At 36.8% G+C, this 11,616-nt stretch overlaps 1 protein-coding gene across 1 annotated transcript; it reads right to left on the reverse strand.

Annotated features, from left to right (window-relative positions):
* Positions 1–1,585: 1,585 nt before the first annotated feature.
* On the reverse strand, positions 1,586–9,137 carry LOC5573084 (aminomethyltransferase, mitochondrial). The gene is made up of 3 exons (XM_001660666.2): positions 8,743–9,137; positions 8,465–8,673; positions 1,586–2,513 (listed from the first exon to the last, which is right to left on the reverse strand). The coding sequence occupies exons 1-3, from the start codon at positions 9,014–9,016 to the stop codon at positions 1,758–1,760; spliced, it is 1,239 nt and encodes a 412-aa protein (XP_001660716.2). The 5' UTR covers positions 9,017–9,137; the 3' UTR covers positions 1,586–1,757.
* Positions 9,138–11,616: the final 2,479 nt, after the last annotated feature.

An 11,616-nucleotide genomic window follows, 5' to 3' on the forward strand; every position in this document is an offset into this window, starting at 1 on the left:
TGGAACAACATTTTGATTCAAATGCCGAACACTGTGTTGATTCTGTCTCATATTCCGAACACCTTGATTCAAATTCCGAACAGCACGAATAAATCGTATTCAAATGAATAATTTCGCAAATAAATTTATCTGAGCTGATTCTACTGGTCTCAAACTGGAGAATCATCACTAATCCCGCGATATAAATTATATTGGAGACGATAAAATTGAATTGCAATTGACTGCCATTTCCTTGTTATTTGCTGACATATTTCAGCGAAACATTTCAACCAAATCTCCATACAAAAAGCGAGTGTTCGGAATATGAGTCTGTTCGGAATTTGAGACAAAACGGTACAAAATAAGTTTAAGCTAACAATTTTATCGTTACACCCAACAGCTAACATTAGTCTTTGCGAAGAAATTGAAATTTTCACAAATATCAGCTAATTTATGCCTATCAGATGCATTTGCAGTCACTGTTGGCCTTAAGTGTTCGGAATATGAATCAAAACGGTACAAATGATTTTATTTTTCGTTAAGCTTTGTTATTTTTTTTCGTAAAGCTTTGTTATTTTACAATTGCTACACGGGAGAAAGCTTTTAATTAAATTTTGAGTTTACTTTTCCCAAAATTGGGTGTATCGATTATACTCGTCATACATATCGAACCCAAAATCGCTCGGTATTCTCTTTCTCCCACACGAATGTTGTGAAATATAGAGAGAGCTGCATCTAGCCAATGGGGGTTCTCAATAGGCCAAATTTGGGTAGCCCAATAGGCCAAATTTGGGTAAATGCAACTTTTCTTATGTTTAGGTCGAAAGAACTCTATTTTGCGCTAAATCGACCCAAAATTGAGTATACTTTTCTAATGAAATTAAAGGCAAACTACCTAGTAATTGGGCTCTACTACGAAATAGCGTCGAAACAACCCAAAATTGAGTTAAATCTCTTCTCCGAGTAGGTTATAATAAACAGCACATTCTTGGATTGGTAGGCTGTCAAGTTTTAGCAAATTGAAATATTTCCTCCACAAATTCGAGAAAGATTTAAGATAACAAGTAAATCGTGATGCACGCGGGGATTTACGCCCTTAAGTGCATCTCCGTATTTTCTAGGTAATCCTAGTTAGAAAACGCATATATATTAGACTTGTAAATAATTGAAAATTCGAGTTTTTGTAATAATAATCCTTAATAATCTCATGCAGGCATTGTTTTGTGCGTCCATAAAATTCATTTCATTTTGTTAGGAAAAGGTTTAAAACATGAAGAATAAAAATAAGGCTAGGAACATAAGAAATCAAATGTTTCTGAACGAAAACTTGTCTAGACAAAAATAAAGAAGCGAATGCTTTGTTTCTCGATAATTCCTTCAAAACAATCAAAATCAACGCAAAATTTTGAATACCTACGTGGTAAATTAAATGATTAGACATATTGAGAAAGTTATGTGAATTGATCAGCATCCCCGTTTTACATTAATGATTCGGAGTTATGTGTCTCCACAGATTTCTGCTCAAGTAATCAGAGTTCAATTCCCAGAAGTGCGCGCAAAATTACGTGGCAAGGCAGTTCTTTCACAGAATCAAAACCGATTTCCATACGTTGTAAGAGCTATTGATTGCTTATCATATGTCAGGCCGTTAACTTTTACGATTCATCCCGTCCAATCCGGGGTCAACTGATAAGCTGCAAACATAAATACTACACGCGCCAAAACACACATGCACAGCATATATTATTCAACCTAGAGGCAAACAATTCGGCACTTTCTTATTTCGGTGGCTGATAATAATGTGTCGCAACGAATGGCATCTTGGCGACCTGGCTGTGGTAGAACTTGTCCCGAATCTTAAGCGTCACTTCGGTGCCCACCTTTTTCGACTCCTCCCGAATGTATCCCATGGCGATGTTCTGCTGCAGACACGGGCTCGGACAGCCGCTGGTGATCTCTCCAATTTTGTGATGTTCGTTGTCGAAAATTTCCACATGCTGTCGAGCGGGGGCTGATCCTGCGGACATCTTGAATCCGACGCGACGTCGAGTGACGCCGTTTTTGATTTGATTGTTGATTTTGTCCGAGCCGGGGAAGTTGTTTTCTGCGCGGCGCTGTTTGGCCACTAACCAGAGAAGGCCAGCTTCAACGGGGGTCGTAGTCTCGTCGATGTCGTTGCCGTACAGGCATAGGCCGGCTTCCAGTCGGAGGGAATCACGAGCTCCAAGACCTGCCAACTTAAGGTTGCCGACTTTCTGCTCCAGAAGCGCTGATGCAATGTCGGTGGCTTTGTTGGATGGGATGGAAATTTCGACTCCGTCTTCGCCAGTGTATCCACAACGAGTGATTCGGCAGTTTTCTACGCCGGCAATAGCGTCCGTTGTGGTGTTCATGAAGTATAGGCGGGAAAGATCTTTGGTACACAACTTCTGGAGGACTGAAACGGCATGTGGGCCTTGGATTGCCAGGAGGGATCGGTCATCGCTGGACAGGAACTGCACCGAGACGTCTTTGCCCTGGGCTTTGAAGGATGCCTGGTGGGATGGAATAGAATTAAATGATGGAAATAGGAGTCAATTTAGACTGAACTATGCTTTACGTGAACATGATTATTTACAATTTTGTTAAAGAAGCTGTCTTACACAGCCATCTTTGCGATGATTAGGGATACTCGACTGGAAGGATTTTAACTGTGATTTTGTGGCTTACGCATTAGACCTATTCATATTTTCAAAAATGTCTGGAAACTCCCCAGTCAACCAATACTTTGATTTTTCATTGCGAAATGAACTTCTGGCCAAAATTTCACTCAATTTAGAATAAATTTAGTTGTGCTTCAAATCAATTATGTGTTTTTGGGCTATTTTCAAGCTTTAAAAAATCATAACTACCGAACGAAACATCAAAATTTATCGGAAATACTTCTACGTAGTAGTTTATCCAATTCTACGAACTTTTGCCGAACACAATTTTATGATTAGAGCAAGTTTTAACATAGTTTGGTTGAGGTTTGTATCTCGTGGTTCTTGAAAATCTTTTCTTTTTTCGGGAATTGTTTTCACTGAACAGCATGCCTGCATGAACATTTTGGAATCTTAATTTCCAGACATGATGACAATGCACATCTTAAAGTCAATCCCGTTCAAAGTAATTATTTATCTTACGAAAATAAATTGTAAAAAATAGGTAATTATGAAGCACATTTGTAAATCCACTGTGAGTGAGCCAAGAGCACCGCCGCACAGTGCTTCGAATGTATGGCACTTGGGGACAAAAGTCAGAACTGGATGTTTTATGCGGTTTTGCCCTACGAAGTTGAGGAGAAAGTCGTTATACACAAAAAATCTCATTATTGGCATGAATGACACATATTACATCAGTAATGGCATAAGTGGCTTATATGCCACGTTTTACATTTGACACCATAGAACAGTGTTTAAAATAAAAACGCATGAAAAAGTACTTGAGTCGTTTGCATAAACGATGTATGTGGTATGCGTAAATGTAAAAGTGTCTCAATAACCAAATATTCATAAACATATTAAAGCACGGATTATTCCAACGACTAAAATCAAACCCAATAAAGAAGGTTATATAAAATTTATTTTTATTAGCAATACAATTCATTTACCAGCTATTAATCATCCAAAAACATATCAATCGAATCATTATCTTCTTTTCTACAAAGAAAGTTGAAATGTCGTGGGTTTCTGTTTGGTGATTATTAGAAACAATTTGATACATAGGCTACGAACGCGAGCTCTTCAGGTTCATTATTGTTGATAAGATATATATATAGGTTTTTTATGAACATTCATTGAACGGTATGAAAGGCCTTCTCATGCCAGCCTTTACAGCCGAATTGGAAAACTCTGCATAGTCAATTTTCTGTTTGCGCGGAAGCAAAACTGGCTTTGCTCATCAGTCGGAGTTTTGCTTAAAAAAAAAAAAAAATATCGTTTGATCTTCTATATTTAGCCCATTTTTGGTGTATTTTGCAGCAATAAAATTTGATAAAAGTATTTAGCTTGTTTTCAAATATTTGGGAGAAAGAATCAGTTCTATAACAACCGTACATGAAATCCACAACATGATTTTTTTCGAATACGTGGATTGGCAGAATACCATTGCTTGAAACAATCTTTATTGATGATTGTGGCAGCATAACCTAAAAATCATAAAATGACATACAATCGGCAAACATATGCAACTGGAATTACTTTCAGAATTTGAAAAATATTTCAAATTTTATTTTAAAGTGGATTTCAGAAAGGTACTTTGAGGTACTTTTTTGTATGGGCTAGAAGAAGATAGGAGTTTTTATTTTCTTCTGTATTAAAAAGCTTATTGTTCAGAAGCATCTTTTTGTACAATTTTTAAAATATTTCACAGAAAATTAAACGGAATGACTCCTACTTACTAATTTCAACACGGTTCTTAACGGCTTTCACTTTGAAAATGTGATTAGTATGGGAATAAAGCGAATTAAAAAGGGATTTGATTGACACAAAAACAATGAATTATTTATAACGATGAAACAACTTGTCAACACGTGGTGTTTTGGTTTGTTTTGATAAGCGCAAGAACTTTCTAGTATCTGTATTACACGCTCAAAACATATGTCAACATCATGGCCTACTTGATTCTTTCGATGATATCAATGGTTCAATCGCCGCGACTTGATGTGTCAGTGAATCATCGATTTGTTTTCGGCGAGAATTAACGTACAAATAAATTGCCAGATTGTCCGGACGTTTCGGTGATTCTTTCGAATATGAAAGTTGATTTTTTGACTTTTGTCCAAGGGACGAAGCACTGTGCGCCGTGAGCTTCAATGAATACAAAAAATGAACACGTTAGCACTGCCTTTTCTCAGTCGATGATGATGATTGTTTGCAAATAGTTCTAAATGATCAGTGAAATGCGATCAAAACAATCATCACTCGGAAAGAAAAAGCAATGCTAACTTGTTCAATTCATTCGTTTCCGGTACATGTGTCATGCATGATTTAACTATCATCAGGTTGCGATGCGGTGCTCGATGTTTGGGCATTTATTATAATTTATTGGATTTAGCAACATGTACTCTGTTGATGGTCAATGAATTCATAAATGTATTATTTTTTATTCCCGTTGACTAGGGCCTGAAAAAATAATACCAATGCATGTTTTATATACCATGTATATTGAGAAAACTGTAATTTCTGGGTACAGCGGAGTACTAATTTGGATCAAACAATGTTAAAACTCACTTTAATCTTGTTAGCGTGTTCGACAAACTTGAACAGAATAGAATTAGCTTTCAAATAGTGGTAATAGCAAGTGGTTTTGATCTTCCACATGCTAGTTATGATTTTTCAAACCTTGAAATAAGCCCAAAAACACATTTTCAACTTGAAGCATACTGAAATCTTTATCAAATGAGCTGAAAATTTGACCAGACATTGTTCTTAGCATGAGAATTCCGAATACTGCTTGACCGGTAGATTTCCAGACATTTTTTAAAATATGAACAGGTCTATTACGCATCCTAAGGAAAGGAAATAAGCATGGAAAGTTTTGTTTCACCCGGCGTTTCGGCATTTTATATAAGGTAATGTGTTTGTCCAATACATCGCCATACATATCTTTTCTCTCTACTACATGTATAACTGTACGAAACTTCAAAAAAATAAAAACAGGCGATCGAATGCCTCCGCCATGGTAGGACGCCGAATAGTAAATCCGCGTTTTATATAAATCTACAAGAATTACAACCCGGGTCCATCCCACTGCACGTACACAATATTTAACCCAAGATAAAAACATAATACAAGTACAAAACTGTTTTAGTTTAAGAATCCGTGTCGATATTAATCATTGATAATCTAGTTTTGAAGATATTCCGATATTCCTTGGGGACCGACATTCTTCACATAAAATATTTTTGGAGGTCATTTGGGTTTTGGTCAATTTATCAAAAACCCAAATGTGGACTATATACTACTCATTTTTATGGTTTGCAAGAATTACACGGCATTCACGAGACACGACGGAGACAACACATAACACTTATCGTTCTTACAAATCGTCAAAAAGTTTTAAAAATTTCCTTTTCGTCGACCGGTTTCGCGCGCGATATAGCCCATTTTCGGGACAATGATGACGATTTGTAAGAACGATAAGTGTTATGTCTTGCCTCCATCGCGTCTCGTGCTATATGCTCTGAAAAAAAAAAAAATACAAATCGGTTGAGTACTCTAGGAGATATCTGAAAATTACGAAATAATGTTTTTTTGAAATATTCAAGATCTTTATATGGCCAGCGTGGTACAAGAAGCCTAAGTGCTCATTACTAAATGAAGGCTGCACCAAATTGCTTCGTTTCTTCACAACATACACAACATTAATGTATTGTTCCGAAGAGTGAATATCCGAATACGATAAAAATTCTGTAGTCTGAGATATTTACGTGGGTTATGGCTACGCGTCGGTCTCCAAGGAATTTTGGATTATCTCCCGAACAAGATGACCAATGATCAATATCAACACAAACTAGAAACTATTCTAGTTTGAGAACTTGTAAAAAAATGGTACAAAAATATCAAGAAACAAAAAAATTATCGCGATTCGGATTTCGTTTTGCGGTAAAAAATGAAGCTGCTAGTCCTGACATTTCGTCATCACTGGGACTGAGATTGATGCTCAGTTTAGTTTTAAAAATGAAGAAACATTTGGACAGATCTTTCCAAGAATTTGTTGTCTGTCTATGAATTCTATGTAATGTATGATTTCAGCTGGAAATTCTTTTATTATTTTAACTGATGTTCGAGTATGCATAAACCCTACTTGAACTTTAAAAATAACGTTCTACGTTCCTTCAAAAGATCTTTATTGTTTTTTGTCCTCTCAACACGAATTACAATAACATTCACCAAAAATCTCGGTGGATCTAAGACTTTCACTATTAATCTTTTGCACAACTGGCGGACATTGGGGCAAGTGTGCCCTGCTTTGTATAAAAACTACAAAATATATTTTATGTTTGAGTTTAACAATATGTTTCCTTACAGTTCAGTATGCATTGATCAAACTATAATAAAATTTTCTCTATTTGTCATGCATTTACATCAATGTTTGTTTAAACAATAAAATAGAAATGGATTTTCATAAGATTTTATTGTGTCAAAATAGCATGGTAGATGGTAAATTATTAATAGACTTTTCTAACGTTCTGTTCATCTTGAAACTATTAAAATGTGCAAGTTGTTGTGGCATTTGAACGAAAAAAGTATTTAGTGTTACATACGAAATCCAGTTTGGTTGAAATCTTTACTTGTTGGGGCAAGTGTGCCACGTAGAGATGGGCAACTCACTCATGAATCATTCAAAAGAGTCGACTCTCGAAAATGAGTGAACGAATCACGATTCCTTTCAAAAGATACATGATTCATTTGCACTGACAATTTCAGAAGAAGGCCTAAAAATTTACTAAGGATAATGTTTTCGAGTTGTACTTATCATAGTCAATTTGTTCACGGCGTAAAGTTAGTGCTACTATAAGTGGTAACAGCAATTAGAAAGAGTGTTAATATAGGCACATGTGTTCCTGTAGTGGCACAAGCGATAATAAAATGGGTTTTCGTAGTTTTCATATTTTTTCCACAAAGCCGAGATAAAAAGCTTTCAGATGATGTAAAAGTTATGTCGCCATCCTTATTTTTCGATTTAATATGAATATTTGTTCTTAGCTATGCGGCTATTGGTACATCGACCCTATTTTTATATTGTTTTGATAAATATGCTTGGAATTTGATGTGGCAAGGGTACCTTAGAAAAAGTGAACAGGTCTATTAGACACGGATGAGCGATACCGGTAGTAATGTCACTAAACGAACCGGACACGATACGGATTCGGCTGCTTGCCCACGAAGGAACATGCAACGAACCTTTCACACTAATTTACGGTACAGATTTCGATTTCATTGCAAAACTATGACGAAGTCAATCCAAGATACCTATAAGAGATATATCTCCTTACTAATATCACAGAAAGAAGATTTCTTATTGATAAGTTAAATTTAAAATCTCTGCAAACTTACCATTTCAAGACTTTTTTTCTGCATCTTTCTTCGAGGAGGACTAACGGAGGGCTGAAAGCCTCGGTAATAAAGCTATAATACTACTAATCATTCTTCTTTTTGATATTATGACCCGACTAGCATAGAGCTTGCTTCACGGCTTAGCTTCACTTCCACAGTTGCCGAGAGCTTTCTTTGCCGATTTACCATTTTTGCATTAGTAAGCACGACAATACGCTATGTCCTGGGAAGTCGAGTAAATTGCGAAAAGATCTTCCACCGGTGTGATTTGAACCCACGACCTTCAACATAGTATTACTGAATAGCTGCTTGTTTACCGCTACAGTAAAATGAGCCCATTCAAGTTTTTTTTTCTTATGATGGCATTTTCACAAACCACTTTTCTTTGTTCTGTCGATACTTACCACTGCATCGGTCATGACGGCCATATCCGTATCCTTCCGGGATGCATTGGAGACCACATACAAAGTATCCTCGGACACTCGGCTCACAATCAAATCGTCCAAAATTCCTCCCTTTCCATTGGTGAACACGGTCAACGTTCCGGTACCATTCCGAAGTCCCTTTATGTCTGCAGTACAAACCGACTCGAAGCAACTGATGACGTCCTTGCCTGAATAAATAACGGAAGTAAGTGTTCTGATCGTATCAAGATCCACAATCAACTAGGTACTACACCGACCTCTCAAGTATGTTTGCAGCATATGGGACACGTCGAAAATAGATCCATATTCACGAGTGTAATGATGGGATTTTATAATACTTTGATCGCTGTACTGCACGGGCAACCAGTAACCGGCAAAGTCTACCAACTTTCCACCTTGGCTCTGGTGAAACTCGTACAGAGCCGTTTTGCTTGGTTCCTTTCCTCCCGTGGATGCATAACAGCGCTGCACTGCGGATACAGCCGATAAGCTCCTCCCCCGCTGAGCCACTCTCGACAGAACCGACAACATTCTACTTCGTTGAGTTGATCTTGATCACAGTTCTATCAGTTCAATCACAGTTTCACCGCGTCCCGCTGAGATGTGATCACTTTCACTTCCGATCTTCTACTGAGTTGGAGACCGATGAGAGTTAATCTTGGGAACGGTTGTTGGGTATGAATGACATCGCTTATCGCTAACGGTTGGTGATGTGTTGAACGTCTATCGCCGAAGAGGTCAAATAAACAAATAGCACGCGGGTGATAGCGGAACAGTGAGTAGGCATAGTATGAGCGTCTCTCCTCGAGAAGAATTGTCATGCATGTTTGAGAATATTGTCAATATAATGCTATATTGTTAATGGAGTAAAACGATTTATCTTTTTTTAATCTTGCAGCCTCAAAGAATAGTTCTTAAAATTAAATCACGAAATTTAAACATATATCGGGAACGTATTACAATGTAAAATTACTTGGAAATTATCCGAGATAGCCGTGACGTTAAACCCGCAGCTATTCAGCAAGACCAAACATCAATTCAAAATTGTTCAGCTGGTCTATCAATATTCATATGAAATATTCTGAAACGAAATAAATCGTAGATTAACGGTCTCACATAAATGTCGCATCTTTGTTGACATGTTTGTCAAATTCGGTTCATTTGACCAAAGCAAGCACAAAACTAGTTTTGTTCACACAGACGCCTAAAGCCACATCATAAGCCAAATAGAAACTTCTTTGAACCAGTGATAGGTGAAATGTCAACAACTGTTCAAGTCCAACTGGAATCAGGCGGAGATGAATTTCATGGTACGTCCTTATTATGTTGAAATCAATGAAATGAAACGACGGAGTTCATTTATTTAGGATGTTTCTATATTATTTGACTACTGATTCATAGGATAAAAACTTTATTGTTTCTAAATTATACTTCCAACAAAACCATAACTGTCCCAAAGCATTGTCCTAGCATTATGCAATTCGCACAAATTCGAACACGGATAAGGGGCGGTCCATTTATTACATAGGACCCCCTCCCCCCATTCTATGATTTTTTGTATGAAATTTAAAAATAATTTGCATGACGTGTAAGAAATCTCAAACCCCCTCTCCCCATAACCCCTTACGTAATTAATGGACGACCCCTTAGTATTTAATCCAAAATATATGTTTTGAAAACCTACATTTAAGTTAACCGCATGTAGTTTTCAAGCTCAGCCGTCCGTGAAGCAAGCCAAATTTGTTTTTTTTAGTTCACATATTTTTTTTCTAAATCCATAAGAAAGTCTTTGAAAGCTAACGCTGGGTAGAAGAAAAAACAACATGCATTGAGTTGTCACTTTTCGCTGCTTCCAAACGGAAAACTACTTACTTGAAGCGATATGCTGTTTTGCCAAATTTAAATTAATCCATACAAGAGCCTATTTGAGTGTATAGAAGTCAAATGTTGGTCGATTTGTGTTTCCGTTTAGATTTGTACGAAAGTTGCTTTCTTTCTCGCGTTCAGTATCATAAGAGCCTAACTACAGTGGTCGATTTCTCTTCATCGACTCTTTAGCTAATTATTAGATCGGGTGACTGTTTCCGACTGCTATTTTCGGCTCAGCTGAATGATGACTAATCGAAAGCTCAATGACCGAACAGTCGAAAGCTAAATGAATATCGAATTTTACTACACTTTTTAAGGTGAAATTTCTCGAAATCCAAAGATGGCCGTCACAACACTTTGTGACCTAACTCGCGTTTTTAAAGGCACTACACTGAAGACATAGTCGGCAAACGTTCCTGATACTTTTATTTTAAACTTTCTGCTAGTGCTCAAAGTCAAAAAAAGTTCACTCTTGTTTGATCCTTCGTGAGATAGAAGACTTTGAAAATTTAGTATTTCGAGTATTTCGTGAAACATGCATAAAACTTTCAGTAGATGTATCAGTAGATTCGACTTTGGAATAAAATGTATAGGGTAGGTCTACCAGTTATGGACATAGTGGTTCCCTATTTCGCCATACGTGATTACCTAAATGTCTCCAAATTTAGAAAAAAAAAATGTGTGTAGTAGTTAGATTTAAGATAGATCTAGATGTTGAAACGTTAAAAAAAAATTAAAATGTGAAAGTTATTAAAATTTCACATATGGCCAATTAGGGAACCCCTATGGCCATAACTGGTACACTTTCCCTATTTTCTATAAAACGACTTGTGCCTTTTTCTGTCGAATTGATAAAATCGCTGGATCCGCCATCGTCACTTATCGTCAGAATTCCAATTTTATGTCACTGATCGCTAGTACATGCTGACACTAGCGGAGGGACGTTTCAGTTTTATCGAAGGTTTAACCAAACTGGTGGACCCCTCGTACGGCAGTTAGCTAACAGCTTGCGAAAAAGCTAATTATTCTATACATCTTAGGTATTTTTCTCACATTCACCGTGGAACACACATCAAAATTAGTGGCATCGTTTTGAATGAGGATGTAGCTTTTATTATAAGTTAAAACATATTGGCGGTCATTTAAGTGCTAACAATAGGAAAAACTTATTGCAATGCTTAAAACCCTAAAATGATCCTTATTTTTTTCCACTTCACTTGAAGAAAGAACAAACGATTGAAAACTGGTTACTTTGTTGTAAA

The sequence above is a fragment of the Aedes aegypti genome, chromosome 3 (assembly GCF_002204515.2).
Source record: "Aedes aegypti strain LVP_AGWG chromosome 3, AaegL5.0 Primary Assembly, whole genome shotgun sequence".
NCBI lineage: Eukaryota > Metazoa > Arthropoda > Insecta > Diptera > Culicidae > Aedes > Aedes aegypti.

Coding starts and splice junctions, on each gene's coding strand:
- LOC5573084 (XM_001660666.2), bottom strand. CDS start 9,016: ATGTTGTCGGTTCTGTCGAGAGTGGCTCAGCGGGGGAGGAGCTTATCG. Junction 8,674..8,742: donor GCTGCAAACATACTTGAGAG/GTCGGTGTAGTA, acceptor TTATTTATTCAG/GCAAGGACGTCATCAGTTGC. Junction 2,514..8,464: donor CCGTCATGACCGATGCAGTG/GTAAGTATCGAC, acceptor CCATCCCACCAG/GCATCCTTCAAAGCCCAGGG.